Raw genomic sequence first — 16,549 nt, 5'->3', positions numbered from 1 at the left:
GGCTTGTGGTTTAGCTCTGAGCATCCCGAGTGTGTTGGCAGGCATCTTTAGGCGGCACTGTGATTATTACTGTTATTAGTGAGGAGATGGGCTCTGTAGAGTCCCCCACTCCGCTTCACTGCTGAATCATGAGCGCCAACACCCAGCTATTAACCCACACAACAGTACCAGCTCTTAATATCTTCGTGCAAATGTGTGTGTGAGCGAGAGATAGAGAGAACGGTAGAGAGAGGTTGTTAAAACCTCCTGTGGAGTTGTACCCCAAAGCTGAAATCTGCTCCTATCGTCTACCCAATGATTATCTACCCACATACTGTCCCAACCAATCGACATCCTCAGCAGGCCCGCCCACCCTCAGTTGCTGAGAATCCCTTTAATAGCATCCCTCTACCCAATCACAACAGTACTCACAATATAACTAGCAAATCAGATGTCTCCCATCACGGGGATGAAAGTGGGCCCTGAAGGGTTTATATTTTAATGTGTGTTTACGTTTACAACCCTTCGTTAGTTTCTGTAATCCCAGTTAGTGGAGAAAGGGTGTAATTTTTTATGAAATGACTGATGGAAAATTGAACATCATTTTACTGTTTTGAGCACGCAGATAAACATTCAGATGGCTTTTTGCACAGTATGCGTGTGTGTGTGTGGAAGGTTTTAAAGTGGTCGATGTCTGCTGTCTGTAGGTACGTGAGGCCTCCACAGCAACGCTGGTGGATGTTTATCGTCACGTTGGAGAGAGGGTCAGGGCCGACCTGGGAAAGAGAGGACTGCCTGCTGCACGGTGAGTTATTTTGTGTCAGTTATTGATCACCTCTGTCTCTCTGAGCTCTGATGGTCTATGTGTATATGTGTGTTTTGCGTGTGTGTGTGTGTGTGTGCGTGTGTGCACTCTGCCAAGCAGTGATGAGTTGTGTGGAGGTTTCTGTGGGTCCCGAGGCTTTGGCACTCTGTCAGTCCCAGGCCACACCATGCACCACTCTGCCCTTCACACACACAGAGGCACTTTTATCCAGAGCACAATGCTGACTGAGGGGGGAGGGGGGGGAGAAGGTGGGAGGGTGCAGATGGGGGTACAAAGGCGTTTGGTGGAGTAACTGAGTTGGGGGAAAATTTCATCAGAAAGTGTGTGTTTATGTCATCTGAAGAGGTCCATTGAGTTGTTTCGTCCTTCTTTGGTCGTCCTGGTTACATGTGTTGGGTTGAGGGTTATTCTAAGCACAGTGACCCCCTCTCTCTTTCTCTCTCTCTTTCTCTCTCTCTTTCTCTCTCTCTCTCTCTCTCTCTCTCTCTCTCTCTCTCTCTCTCTCTCTCTCTCTCTCTCTCTCTCTCTCTCTCTCTCTCTCTCTCTCTCTCTCTCTCTCTCTCTCTCTTTCTTTCCCATGTGTGAGATCTGAGCAGCAGCCAGTGTTGTGCTGACTACTCAGTATGAGTCCTGCGTCTGCGAATGCTGGCTGTGGCCATGTGTCATGTGTTGTGCATATTAAGCCTGTCTGTCTCCAGTGTAAACACTCTTGTCGGTGTACGTGGGATTTATGCAGTCTTGTGTGTCTCTCTGCTTTAGGTTATATGTAGAGGTCTGACAGATGCAGTGATTTAGATATGAAATTTTCTGTACAATTAATATAAAATTCTTTAAATTACACATTCATTTTTGCATGCATTATGAGCAGCACAATTATTACTATATCTACTGATAAGATTGGGGCATGAAGGCCAGGTGGAGGTTGTATGTGTGCCTGAATGTGTTTGTGTTTGCTGGTGTACGGCTTCTCAGTGGTATGCTGGGCTGCAGCCAGGGTCTTGCTGACCAGATCACATATCAACTCTGTAGTTGCATCAGATAATGGAGAGAGAGGAGGTGCAGTGGGAGGGGAAAGAGAGTGTAGAAGACTGAGAATGAAAGGTAGAAGAGATAACACAGAAGAAAAGTGAGGGGTTGATAACTCTTTCCCTCATGCTTTCTCCTTTTTTTTTGTGCTGTCCTTTTAGTTTATTGCTCTGTGAGGGAAAAAAAACTATCCTTGTAGAGCGTGAGAGAGGACCCATGTTCAGCCCATGTTTCCTTACATGAAGCTGACCTGCATAACATCCCTGACACGTCTGGATTACAACAACTTGTGACATCTGCACTATAAATAATTTCCTGAGGGACATTTTGTATTTCAGCCTCTCCCCCTTTAATCTGAAAAAGAGCCTGAAACAGTACCCAAGCCTACAGTATTAAATCACACACAAACAGTGTTTAATTTGTTTTTATGTTAAGTTGTTTACATTGCTAACCCAGATAATTGTGAGTAAGCCTGCAGGAGTATGATTATATTTTGCTGCAGGTCAGAACAACATCAACAAACTTTTGAGGTTTTACCTTGAATTAATTATCATTTGTTGCGCCTAAGCAGATGCAATGCATTAAATACACCTTTACAGAGATTAAATCCAGTAAATGAGCCAATTTGAAGTTGCAGGAGAGACATGTGAGCATTTTAAAAAGATATTTCCCTCTCTTTAGCAGTTACAGTACAAGTATGTGCAGGTTAGTCTGTCTAGAGGCTACTGAGTTTAACATCCTGGTAATAAAGGTTAAAATCTGTAGCTTGTATACTATATCAGTCTAATGATAAGGAATGCTCTCATTCAAAATTAAGTTAGTTACTAATGCATTCGCAATATTATAGAGGAGATGCCCGAATGTCCAGAACAGGATTGGAAAATAATTTAATTCTTGAGTCAGACTAGAGCATAGTACGTGTACGCCACGTTTGTTATCTGGTAAACACTCATCCGACATTGAACCCGATCACCTCTTTCAGGGCGACAGTAACAAAGGTTAAACCTGCTTCGGCAGTTAATCAGAAAGGGTCAACAGGCATCAACTGGCCTGACTTCATGACCCAGCTTCTCCCATCCTGGGTCCAATACAGGTCAAACACCATCTGGGTTTAGTGAACAGGTGTTTCTATTAGGGACTGATTAACTGATAATTTAACTGACTCCCTGATGTGTCGAGGGAACTGAAATGTATCACTATTTCTCTAATGTCCTGTAAGTGTGTCAATGGAAGTTCTGTTGTAGGCTTGTGTCTCTGTTTATGGTGACAACAAGCAATTAACTAGAGACAGAAGTCTCCTGTCAGAAGGTCAAATGTAGGATGAATGAGCATTCAGACCTGCATTATATGCACAATCATTGTTCAAAAGGGGAAATGAGCTACCTGAAATGCGTGAATCGACTCTGCTGGACACGAGGCGACCCACAAGTCAACCTGTGTCCTTCCGAACTCTGTGTAAAAGGTTGAGCACTGTGAAAACGGGAATCTGGAATTAAAAAATGTGAAGAGGGTGGTGGGCGTTTAAAAAAGTGGAATAGGGAGGGATGAAGAGAATATAGGCAATTGGGCTGAGGAGGAGACGTAGAGGGGGAGGAGCAGCCATGCTCTGTCTGCCGCTAGCTCTACAACCCCTCCCCCTCTTATGATTGTGTGTGTCTGGGTATGAGAGGGAGGTTATGTAAAGGGTAACTGAATCCCTTTACCGCTTGTCACACGAACTGCCCCGCTTATGTCTCTCACACACACGAACACTGAGATTTAACTCTTTGTACCACTGTGTAGTTTTCTCAGTGGGTGTGTGTGTGTGCTTAGCATACACACAGGGAGTAGGTGGTGCTTTGTCGCATGCTCATAGCATGCTTTGGTCTCTCACTGTTTGGCTCTCTCCCTCTCTCTCTCTCACGCCCTCCCTCCCTCTCGGAGCCACTGCACCATGTTGGATACAAAGAGCTGAGGGGAGCTGAGGACCGGAGTGTGTCAGTAGCATGGGAGCTAATGCAACGTTGCGCAGCAACGCAGCAACCTATTAATCAGCCCACCGGGAAATACAGAGGCAAATGAGTACCGAAGACTAAAGACTTGGCTATTTCCGATCCAAATAGGCAAATTAAAATGCTAATGAAAGGAAAGGAACCACATGAAAACGATGCACGGCTGAGCAGCCCGTTGCAACGTTAATCGTCACTTATCAGGAGCTGCTAAGCTGTCTGGTGGTTGTGGACGAGCAACTAGACATCAAAAGACAGACAGAGACAGACAGACAGGAGGACGGTGTGTATGACTCTAATTCTTGTGCGCTCACATATATCGGCTAACACTTTGACAAGGAGACATTGAGACATGTTATTGAACATGGGATATTGTGTCTGTGTTGTATTTTTTTTTCCATATCAAGCATGTGTAGCCAAGGTGTACCAGCACTGCTCAGTGCGCAGGAGATGTTTGAGGGTTGTGTGAAGCTATTGTTCAGCTCTCATTTGTCTGTGGATTGTGAGAGATATTTGACTTATTAACATGCACACAGTCCTACCTGTAAAACACATGACTGAACAGATCTGGCTCGTGTGTGTTTGTGTGTATTTGGTGCTGAGCGAGATGTCAGGAGGACTGTTGTCATGTTGTTGCTGCAGCTTCATGAGTGTGACTGGCATAATAGACACACCCACCCACCGACAGGCAGGCAGGCAGGCAGGCTGTCCACATGTTGCTGCTGATGATACTTTCACTTGGGATTCACAGCACCTTGCCTGTCTCTATGTCAAAGCTCTGGGCGTTGTGTGTGTGTGTGTGCGCGCGCGTGCGTCCATCTGCAAATGCATTTTCTTTGCAATGAAAATAATTTGAGTATAATTTTCCTTATTCGGTCTCGTTTGAGTGTATCCGATTCTGTAAGTGATTTTATTGGCTTTGTTCTGAATGTGTGCGGTATGTCTGTGATTCGCTCTAACCTTTCTTCTTCTCTTTTTCTCTCCAGGTTACAGACGATATTCACTCGTTTTGATGAAGCCTTGAATTCAGGCAACATGGCTCTCAGCCTGAGTCACGGTCAGTGCATTTCTCTTATTTATTTTGCCACAGTCGCTTTGGGCTTCTGAGAGCCACCAACTTGAGACATGTTGTCAAGATGATTTTGCTGTTGTCAGGTATTGGGTGTGTTTTTGTAGAGAGAGAGAGAGAATGTGTTTGCGTGTGTGTGGTTGCTTGTGCATCTCTAAACGTGCATGTGCTCTTGTGGTTGTGTCAGTTTGTTGCCATGAGCTCCTGTAAGAAGACCTAACAGGATTAATGGTTTAATCTGTGTGTGTGTGTGTGTGTGTGTGTGTGTGTGTGTGTGTGTGTGTGTGTGTGTGTGTGTGTGTGTGTGTGTGTGTGTGTACGTGTGTGTGTGTGTGTGTGTGTGTGTGTGTACGTGTGTGTGTGTGTGTGTACGTGTGTGTGTTGCTGTGGGTTTTCCAGTAGAGCTGAAGGCTGCTGCTGAGTACTTGGCTGTCCAGCAGTAGAGTGGACTGTGGACCTCTTGGAGCCTCAAACTCAGCCAGTGTTGTTTGACAGTGGAAAGTTTTAGCTGTATTGACGAGACCCCTTTTAAAGCAACATTCTGCTTTGTTGTTTTCAAGGAAAACTTGGTTCAGCTGCTCTTTAGGGATTTTCTGAAACCCATGCAAGAAGGGAAACTGAACAGCTGAACTGTGATTCTCAGACTCGGTGATTATTAAATGTCTGTGAAAAGCCTTTACTGAATATAGATCCACAAAGTGGTCTCTTTGGATCGTTGTCTAGAGAAGCTGTTAGTTCATATTGTGCTGCATCCACCAACAAATTAATTGTTTTGTATGGATGTACCAATCTGATATGCCCGATAGGCATCAACACCGATTATAACCATAACAAGCAGAATGGGTTTTGGCTTTTATGTGACCAATTCTGTTTCCTTGTCAGTGTTACAAAATTGAAAGTTTGCACTGTCAGTTACATTTATTCAGTCATGGCAGACCATCATCTCAGTTTTCATGCCACAGCGATCCCTGACTTCATGTTACCTTACATACAAATGATCTCAATCGCAGTGAGGTATACAAATGTTAAACTGGGGAAAAGAGAGCACTGGTATCGGATCTGTATTTGGCATCAGCAGATAAGCAGAGTTGAGGAATCTGTATCAGGAGAGAAAAAGTTGGATCAGTGCATCTATATTGTTTTACCTAAATATCTACCACAGCATCGATTTCTCATTAGTTAATATGTTCAGTCACTACAATCATGTCATTTCATATCTCCATCTAAAAGATAATGGCTTTTTTTTGTCTGAGTTGTTTGACTTCTCACCTGGAAGCGTGAACATTAGTAGATAGCATACTTTCAACAGCAGCCAATAATGCAGAATGACTGATTACTGTAGGTTTATTATGGAAGCTGAGTGAACATAATGACAGTATGTCAAAATTTTCAAAAAGCATGACTGTGTGTTCACATGAATGAACCCATTTTCGACTGTGTGGTTGTAAGTTAGGTCTGTGCTCGCCGTGAGGTCTTTTAGGTCTGTTGTTGTCTAGAAGAGGTTGTCAGTGGCTGTTTGTACCTTTAGGCTGCCCTGTCACTGTATCTATTTGTCTAACAGCGACCTCAGTGGTCGGTGCCTGGTCGGCTGTTGCAGCGTGTTTACTTGGAAAGAGAAACAAGAGCTCAGGGCGTGTTGTGGGTGTTGTTGCCATGATGCTGTCTCCGGTGGCAGCAGAGTGATGGAGGAGGTGTTAACTTTTAACTCCCACCTCCCTAAGGTGTAGAGCAAAGTTGTGTTTTGGGGGATCTAGATAGCTACTTGTGTAGTTGTTATGATAAAAAGATAATGTGATTGCTTTTTCACACTCTTCTGTCATGTGCTCTGCTGAGCATGAAAGCAGTTCTTGTCGTTATTTAAATGGAATAATCGTTTTAGGCTGTTGGCTCGTCACTTTTCATGTACAGGGGCAGGGGAAAGATAATGCAAGACCAGTGAAAAGTTGGAGAAGAAACTGGCTTTGATGGTCAACAAAACATGGAGTGGTACTGGTGGTATTGCTGTGTTTATCAAGATGGATTGTCCCATCATTTGTTTTGTGGAATTAGGCTTAACAGGACCCACTGGTTTAAAGGCTGTTTCAAAAATCACATTAGTAGCTGTGCACACAGGTAAACCCATGAAAGTATTTGTATTATTGCTTTAATTTTCTTTTATGTGTCACATGTGCTGCTTTAGAATCTCATCACAATCTCTCGACGACAAATCTATACTCCCCGAGTAAACCTGAAGTGAAGGTGATAACGGGTTCACTACTCAGCTTCAACAGGGTGAACTTGCTGTTGCTGGTCGGCCTTGGCTGCTACCTCAAGTGCACTTAAACCTCTTTCTTCTGGATGCTTCAGATACTACAGCTTGCCATGTCACAGTTGGCAGTTCAGAGTCACACTACTGTGAATTGTTGGTGTTTGTCAGGCTGCATTCACATCCTTTCTTAGTGCGGCTGCAATGAACAATTTTGTTCATTATCGATCTCCTGGTTATTTCCTTGATTAATCAGTTCATCTGTAAAATGGTGAAAAATGCCCCTAACAATTTTCTAAATCTACAAGTTGCTTGTCTTGTCTGAAAGATTTCGGTTTATTATCACATAAGACAAAGAAAAGCAGCAAATCCTCACGATTGTGAAGCTTGAACAAGGTCATTTTTTGCTTGAAAGATGACTGATGATTATTCAGTTATCAAGATAATTGCTGATTAATTTTCCAATGATTGACTAATTGAATAATTGACTAGTTGTTTCAGCTCTACTGCCTAGCCTCCTAAGCTTGCATGCAATCCATAAATACGCTTGACTGATTTTACTCTTATTCAAAAACAAAAAGCCAATTTGAATCCTCCAGCTGAATAAACAAATAACGTCGGAGTCACCTAGTTTCCCCCAAACCGTTCCTGCACTCTGAATTCATTTTTGCACTCGAGTAACATTGGTCAGCCCGAAGCTCACGGTTTCCTCTATTTTTGTCGAGAAAATCGCCCCAAAAAGGGTCGTCGGCAGTAGTGTGATGAGCATGTGTGTGACTCTGGCGTTTTGCTCTCAGCACTCAGCAAACCTAGCAAGAATTCAAGGTCCAAGTACAGGACTAAAACACACACACGCACACATAAGTTCTTACTTGCCCTTGTCCCACATCTCTTTTAGGCCAGCTCTTGGCGTTTGCTCTAAAGGGTTTTTTGGAGGCAGCTGTTGCTGAGAGAGGAGGAGAAAGGGAGGAAGGAAGGGAGGGCAAAAGGATTGAGGGAGGAAGCTGACAGAGATCTCTGGCAGTAGCCGAGTCACAGCGCTGTGCCTATCACTGCCTCTCCCTGATTCATCATGACAGAGACAGAGAGAGATTGAACAAACAAGAGAGGAGAGGAGATAGAGGAGAAAACAAAGGAGAGAACAGAGGGAGAGGAGTGAATACGGACAAAGACAACTGGGAGTTTTCTAACCATAACACACTGTAGTCATGGCAGTCGGGGATGATGGCGATGGTAAGTGCGTGGACGTGCGTTTTAATCTCATCGGCTGTAGATGCTGGCACTCAGACAAAGGCTTGTCAACATATGGTTTTAGATTGAAATCTGCTTAAACTCCATGCACTTTCACCCCAAGTGCTCCGGCTCAGATATACATTAGATCTGTGTGTGTGTGTGTGTGTGTGTGTGTGTGTGTGTGTGTGTGTGTGTGTGTGTGTGTGTGTGTGAGAGGGAAAGCTGAGGTTTCCCTAAAATCCTAAAATGTCTCCATTATCTTTGTGTGTGTCTAGATATACAATGCATTTCTTTTTTTTGTGTGTGTGTGTGTGTGTCAGAAATAGTTTTTTGTTCTTTTATTGCTTTTTTAAAGTTCTTATAAAAGAGAGGGGGGGAAATATTTGGGAGAGATGGTTGTTGTTATGAGTTGCAGCCTGAGGCCAGACTTGAACTCAGGACATCAGTCATGCTTACATAGTGCAGTATGCACCTCGGCCAGCTGAGCCAACAGGAGGCTCAGAGTCAATATTCTGCAGGGATTCATTCACAATTTCTCCATTTGGTTTGGTTTAGAAAGTGAAGACGTTTTCTTCTGGTTCTTGGTTTTTGGTTTTTTGGAATACTGTGATTTATGTGTGACATAATATAGAAGTAGTCTCTCATTTTCTGCTCTTTTTCTCTCCCGCTTACTCTCTATCTGTTGGTGTAATATGAGGTCAAGTGTGTGTTGTTCTGGGTTGGCAGCCTTCCTGTCTCTCAGTGGACTGACGTGTGTGTGTGTGTGTACATGCCTGTTAGGATTTTTGCATCATTGCCACTGATTGATGTTTTCTTTACGATCGAATAATCATTTTGAAGACAAGATAAATTGTAGCTCATGAAGCTCATCCAGACTCCAGCCTTCAAGAGTGGGTTTCCACTCACATTAGTCTAAAATATCCACCACAGTGTGACAGCAGCATTTGTTTGGACGGATGATAAATTTAGATGCAACATAATCAACATGGCTTAGAGAATTTAGTGTCTTCTTTCTGGTTGTTATGAAAACAACTTCTAGAAACATTTCACTTAGTGGTGCTTTGAGCTGTCTGTTATGCTTGGCCCAAAGAAAATGAGCTTTTAATAATAAATTTAGGTAATTTATTGCAGTTTTAAAATATTATTTTAACTTAAACTCACCAAAAACCCCCAAATCACCAACATGCCACTTAGACTAAACAATGATAGCCATAACTTAATGTTCATATAGACATATAGTGGAAGGAAATACACTTTTTGAGAGTAGAAAAATGTCACAAAATATTAACCTTATCATGAACTTTTATCGAGATGAATGTAAATGACAAATAATTGATCGATTATTTAATTGTGTAAATGGTGTAGTGTGTGTGTGTGTGTGTGTGTGTGTGTGTGTGTGTGTGTGTGTGTGTGTGAAGTGTGTTCCTGGTGTAAGAGGTTCATGTGTAAGAAAGTAAAGCATGTCAGTGCCGCTGGCGCCAGGGTCTTGCTCTTACTTAATGTTGTTTGGTCCTTTCTTAAAATGTTCCTGTGTGAGCGCGCGCACACACACACACACACACACACACACACACACACACACACACACACACACACACACACACGTCATAGAAGCCCAGAGATATTTGGTGCATTGCAAACTGACCATCAGTAGCAGCTTTCATTGCTTGCATAGTCGTTCAGTGTTGACAGGGACTGACACACACACACACACACAGACACACACACACACACTCACTCGCAGACATGCTCATTCTGCTTCAGTGCATCTCCGGCTCTGCAAAGGAAACCATGACCCCTTTTCCAGGCTAGGCTGGTTGCCATGGCAAAGCTTTCCTCCTGAATATTATGGTTTATCCCTCTCCCCGACTTGGAACTGGGACTCAAATGATACCTGTGTGTGTGTCTGTGCTTGTATGTGTGTGTGCACAGTTTTGTTATCTCATTGGGACCTTTTCTGATATAAACACCGACCTTGTCAGGACCAGTAGTCCTCATGGGGACCAAAGCCCCGTCCTAATGAGGCAAAATGTCATTTCTGAAGACCTGGTTAAGGTTAGGCTGTTCAGAATGAATGGAAGTCACTGCAATGTCCTAATCTGTGTGTGTGTGTCTGTGTGTATGTTCATTTAAGGAGATCATTCTCCCTGAGCTGGGCTGGAAATGGAGCAGTCTGTCTCTTATTAGAGAATCCAGGCCTGAACCTCAAGTGTGTCTGTCTCTTTACTCCCCTTTTCCTCCATTGTTCTCTGTTCTATAAACAACCGAGTGGTTGACAGTAAAACATCTGCTCATCTGTCTTTCTTATGTTTTCAAAATAATCCCAACGTATGAAATATATGACCAGTGTTAATATATAATCAGTGTTTTTGGAAGCACAGAAGAGCATGATTGTGTCCTATAAGATGATTGCCTTTTATATTTATGTTGCATGTATTACTGTGTAAGAACCTCCTTTTTTGCACTGATTAGTGACCATTTATTACACTGTTTAGTTATTTAGTCTTTGTGGTGTTAGCTGATGGTTACCTTTTATAAAATATTATTGCAGTATGTTTCTCATTGTGTGTGCATAGTTGTTTTTAATGTGATTTTTAAAATAGCAAGCAACCAATTGCTTTCGCAATATCATACTCATGGTTTTGGCATTATTTTGGTCATTTATTAATCGTTTAAATCGTCATCTTTAAGCAAATGACAATTATTCTCTATGGTTGCAGCAATTAGAGGATTTGCTGCTTTTCACTGTTTTATGTCAATATAAACCAAACTTTTGTGCCAGTTCTTGCACTGCTGCTTGTGTTTTTTTTTTCTTTTTAGCTGTAGTCATTCTCATATGAGTGCTACGCAGTATCAAAATATGTTCGGTGTGTCATCTTTTGCATGGGACTGGGCGCACTGTCACATGGTCGTGAGTGGGAATATGTGACTTTGCCTGTTCCCCCGCAGCTTACAGCAGATCAGCACAAACACAGGCTCTGTGTCGTAAGTCTAATTCCTCGGAAGATGTCTGGTTATGCTCTTAATTGCATGTGGAGATTTTCAGCCGTAATACAGCGCTCCAGCTGATAAGATGTCTCAGGGTGTTTAGAACATTAAAAATGAAAGGAGCTTTCTTCACTTGGTCATACGGAGGTTAAAGTAAAGTTTCCATAGAATGAATGTGACTGTATATTTTCTTTGGTGAAGAAACAGGCAGGTTTTTAGTAACAGAGACAAACAGTGATGGCTTTGAGCTCCAGTGTGTCAAATCTTTTGCACACCATCTTGTAAGCTTATATGGCTGATCTAAAATATCCCGACTGGCTGTGTTTCCTTGCTGCAAAGCTTCTTCTGTGGTTCAAGACCTTTCAAATCTTTTTTTTTTTCCAGCACCAAGCCGACTGATGCTGCTTCGAAATTATATTATATACTCTCTCGCCATCATTTGTATTTCATTGGGTCTGTCGGTTAATGTGATCTCCGCCAATCAGGAGTGAAAAAAGGTAAAACTGAGCAGTAGTGAGTGCAGATTTACACATGTACGGTATGTGGAAGTTTGTTTCTCTTTTAGTCCAGTTTGATTATAGACGGTACACAGTATGACTGTCTGTACATAGTTTTTGTGACCTTCAGTTCATCTAGTTTTCAAAAATCTTCTCAAAAAGCTTCCATTTAAATTTTGAAATTAACAGTGACGGTTCCATCATATCGAGTATTAATTTAGAAATTACATTTACATTTACATTCGCAGGTCTTAACAGTCGCCCCTAACACAAACCTAATCTCACGATTGAGTCATCACTGTTGAGTCGAGCGACTTTAGATGTCACTCTGTTGCTCTGATTTTTCTTCTCTTCGTTGTCTGTGATGCTGAAAGGTGCCGTGTCTCCCCCCCCCCCTTCTGTGTGTTTTTTGGGATTTGGCATATATGAACCATGGAAATCTTTTGGATTTCATTCAGTTGGAGCAGAGCCAGTGGTGCCACCATGTGGTCAGAGCTGAAATTTTGCTTTCCTGTGTGTGAGTGTGTGTGTTCACAGATCTGTTATTTAATCACTAAATGACTTTCTCAAGCCTGTGACCAGATCTGAGTGTTTCGGTTGGTCTGTCTTCCTCTATCATTCTATCTTTAGAGAGAGAGACAGAAACAGAACAACAATGTGGTCACTTCCTCCATCTCTCCCTACATGTAGATTGTAATAACTCTGGGTTTATTCCCACATGGGTTAAGGTTTGATGAATTTCTACAGTGATTGATTATTGCTGGGCAACTATCAGGTCTGTATCTGTTGTCTTCTCTCCTCTTTTCATCCTCTTTTTGACTCTTCTCCTGAAATGGAGAGAGGGAATCTCGGCCTGGTGTTTCCATGGCAACGCCGCCTGGTGCATGGTGGAGCTGATATGTCTCCCTGTGTGTGTGTGTGTGTGTGTCTGTTTCTTTTTCTGTGTATATAGACTTGTTATTTGCATGTTGTGCCATATTTCTTGGCAGTGTGCGTATCCATGGTGATGTTGATGCTGCCGGAGGAGCCTTTTCTCCCCGTCAGACCAGAATCCATCCTAATTTGATAAATTAATATAATGTCAGTGAATAAACAGTGAATCCAACTGTTGATTCAAGTAAATTGGAGATGTGTATGTGTGGAAGTGGGCTTACTGAACATCTTTTTTTTTTCCCCGTTTGATGCTCTGTTCATTTGAGAAGCTGGTCTGCACACAGGTCGCCATGGCAACAGCATTTGTGCAGTCTGCTCTCCTCAAGGGATTCACTCTCTGTCCCCCCCACCCCCCACCCCCTCTCGTGTCTTTGCTCTGCCCTTCACCCTGAGACATTTACTCCCGTGGGGTCTGACTAGACAAAAGCGGGATATGCTAATCATGCTAACAGTGATGCTAATCAATGCTAAGCCCTGTGATGCATGTCGGAGTGTTGCTAATGGACCCGTGGGTTTTACTAGAAAGCAATTAAATTCACTAAACTGGTTTGTCATACAATGAATTAATGCAGTTCTTCTAGTGTTTTTCACTGTATTTTGTTTGCATCCATTCCTCCTTAAAAAGCCTATTAATAATGTTTATAAGTGCCGCCTGATAGTCCCCTTGGCCCCTTGAACTTTGACCTGATGTTACTGACCCATAACAGTAATTGTGAACCACAGAGTGCAAGATAATGTGCTATTATCTGCCTGTTAAAACAAGTTTGTTTTGGTTGACTGGAAGAGGAGACATCATTAAAAATGTGCTACTTGCTACATTAAAGGAACCAAGACCCAGACAGGTGTGTGTGTTGCATTTAAATATGTTACATAAGACAGTGACACATAATTCATTTCATTTTGACTCTGTGCTTCTTCAGAGAGAGATTTGAATTGAACCGTGATAACTATAAAGTAGATTTTTGTGCGAGTTTACATGTATATTATTTTTGTATGTAGCTCTTTTTTATACACAACCCCCCAATTTAAGGCCTGTGCAGTTGAGCATGTACAGTATTTCACTTACTAAAGACCAAACTGAAGGCAAAAATAACCTCAAAACAAGCCAAAAGTAAAGACTGCTGCAGTACAGAGCTGGCAGAGCATCATCAGGCAAGACACCAAGTCTCCTGATTTCTGTAGGTCAAAGACTGAAGTCTGTCATTGACTGTAAAGGATGTGTAACCCAGTTTAAAGTATGATGAGTTCATTTTGGGTCATGATAGATCTGTCTAATACATTTTATTCCCCTACAAATGAGTTAATATTTATATTAAGGGCTACAATTCCTCCACAGCTCATCTGAAGTAAACACAGTAAACACTTTGTATTAAAGCTGAAAGTTGACACCCTATACAGTGATTCATAGTCAAGTGTATGCCAAGACTGCACTGTATATTTGTGTGTGTGTGTGTGAGAGGGGGAGAGTGGGAGGGTCAAGGCCTCAGATGGAGGGGTGTGGTCTTCTCCCCCCCCTTCACCCTCCCAATCACCCCGATCATTGCTACATCACCCTTTGTTCTTTTGTGTACGTGGAGAAAGAGAGAGTGAATGAATAAATGTGTTTCTTGTCTCGCAGGTAAATGTAGCAGCATAGACAGTGTGTTTAGAGGTTGCTGATGCTGTGTGTGTGTGACAGAGAGAGAAAGGGAGAGAGGGTGTAAGAGCTTTAGAGTGTGTGTTGTCAATGGTAATGAGTTTAGGTTAGCTGGTCTGGCAGGGACACAGAAACCCTGTTAATATTCCTGGGGTGTCTGTGTGTGTGTGTGTGTGTGTGTGTGTGTGTGTGTGTGTGTCTCTGCCTTTTTCTTTCTCATCACACACACACATTCATAGTCCTGCCTCCGCACTGGCTGCAACACCATGATGTCACCTCTCGTCTGATTGGCTGTGAGGCTGCTGAGGGAAGGAGGAGAGATGCTGGGAGAGAGAGAGAGGGAGGGATAGAAGGTAGATAGAGGGGAGTGAAAGAAAATGCCGGCACTTGTATGGGTGGAGGGATTTTCGGACGATGGCGCGAGGTGTGCCTTAGCCCCACTATGAAGTGTGTGTGAGGTGTGTGTGTGTATGTGTCTTGGGGTACGGCTTGCAGAAGAGGGGGGACCCAGTTACCACGCCCTCCCAGAAGCATGAGGCGACTTATCTGCCAGCGGATCTGTGACTGTGAGTGCAGGGACGGCCATGGGTGTGTTGGTGTGTGTCGATGTAAATGCTTTACAGCAGAAGATGTATACGGCTGGTTCTTTACATCCACCTAACAGTTGTCGAGCCCGACACAATAGCCTCTGCAATGACAGTGGAACATATGGCTTGTAGGTACATCCATGCATGCGTGTCATTGATTTTTGCATGTTGACTCTGTGTGTGTGAAGGTAAGTTGATGTATGAGTCAAGGTGTAGGGTGGTGGCTTTGGCGCATTTCACCGCGGTTGGTTGTCAGAGCAACCGGAGCGCAACTGCATTCCTTTGCCAACAGTTTTTAGTTGTGCGTCTGTATGTGTATCTGCACATATCGTCTTCCACAAGTGTTTTCACTGGTAGATACACGTTCTGCACAATCGTTGCAAGCGTGTCTCAAGCTTCAATGCTAGCTCGATTTCTGCTAGTATGCAGATTGAGCGTTTGGGCTCCAGAGAGTTCTGTCAGTCACTGTTTGTATCGTTGGACATCTTGACCATCAGGATGTGTTTTTGAGCTCTTAGAAGTGATCGTATCTGTGTGCGGGTTTGCTTTTTCTTGTTTTGTAATTAGTATTGATTTAGTGATTCCTGACCAAGCTCTCTGTAAACTGCAACCTCTGTTCTTCTCCTCTCGTCTTTACTTGTCTTTTTACCATTCACTGTCTTCTAATAGCCTTAAACAAGAAAGGTGCCAATTAAATCAAAGGTGCGGGCAATGAATTGCATTTAACTTGTTTTAACATTTTAGAAACCTGATTTACTTTATTGACACTTTATTGTGAGAGTAGGTGTCAATATTTTTTGTCATATTTCTGTCTCATTTTCCCAGTAGACTAGTTGTGTTTCTTCACTTGTTGAGTTTATTTTGAGTCAGTTGTGAAGAAAGAAAATAGTACATTTCACTGTCTGAAGACTATTTATGGCCTATATTTGATTAAATAATTTACAATATTGTGTGAGGTCTGTTGTTTTTTATTATGTAAAATAAAAAACAAAGAACCTGGTACAGCAACATTTGAAAAGACTGAAAAAGTTCCTCCTTTGCTACACAGGATGTTAACACTCTGCTCTCTCTTCTTCTCTCATTCCAGATCGTAGTTTTGAGGATGATGACAGCGTGGATGGGAATCGTTCTTCCTCAGCCCAGGCTGCCTTCAAGGTCCCCAAAGTTCCCAAGAAGCCTGCAGAGTCCTCTGCTGCACGCAGGCCCAGCGCTACCGGTGGCAAGCTAGGTACTTAATTTATATTTCCACACAGTGACAATTCAAACACACAGCTGAGTTCTTCTGTAGCATCTGAGGATGTTAAATTTGTAATTATAGAAAGTGAGCATCCAATTTTCATTTATTGTTTATTTTTGCAGAGACAGCACACAATTAAGAGTAATTGCACCAGAGTTAGCCAGCAGCTAATTAACATCTGTTGTCCCTGCGCAGGTAGACAAAAAACAACCGCAGAACAATAAATATACTACATAAAACAGCACAATACAGAAAAATCTATCAGTGTGAGGTAATAAATATAGTCAATATGATATATACAATAA

At 42.6% G+C, this 16,549-nt stretch overlaps 1 protein-coding gene across 39 annotated transcripts in view; it reads left to right on the top strand.

Annotated features, from left to right (window-relative positions):
• clasp2 (cytoplasmic linker associated protein 2) overlaps positions 1 to 16,549 on the top strand; it is a 60,286-nt gene that overhangs the window by 14,395 nt on the left and 29,342 nt on the right. For 37 of the 39 annotated variants that reach the window (XM_044335352.1, XM_044335323.1, XM_044335351.1 and 34 more), the window contains exons 6-8: positions 687 to 784; positions 4,806 to 4,876; positions 16,095 to 16,235. In XM_044335352.1, coding sequence (XP_044191287.1) covers positions 687 to 784; positions 4,806 to 4,876; positions 16,095 to 16,235 — 310 coding nt within the window. Of the gene's footprint in view, positions 1 to 686; positions 785 to 3,760; positions 4,103 to 4,805; positions 4,877 to 8,186; positions 8,367 to 16,094; positions 16,236 to 16,549 lie in introns of those variants that run through there. The other 2 variants (XM_044335335.1, XM_044335334.1) reach the window with 2 other exon arrangements.

Source organism: Thunnus albacares, chromosome 19, assembly GCF_914725855.1.
Source record: "Thunnus albacares chromosome 19, fThuAlb1.1, whole genome shotgun sequence".
Taxonomy (NCBI): domain Eukaryota; kingdom Metazoa; phylum Chordata; class Actinopteri; order Scombriformes; family Scombridae; genus Thunnus; species Thunnus albacares.
This window is presented reverse-complemented; position numbering and strand designations above follow the sequence as displayed.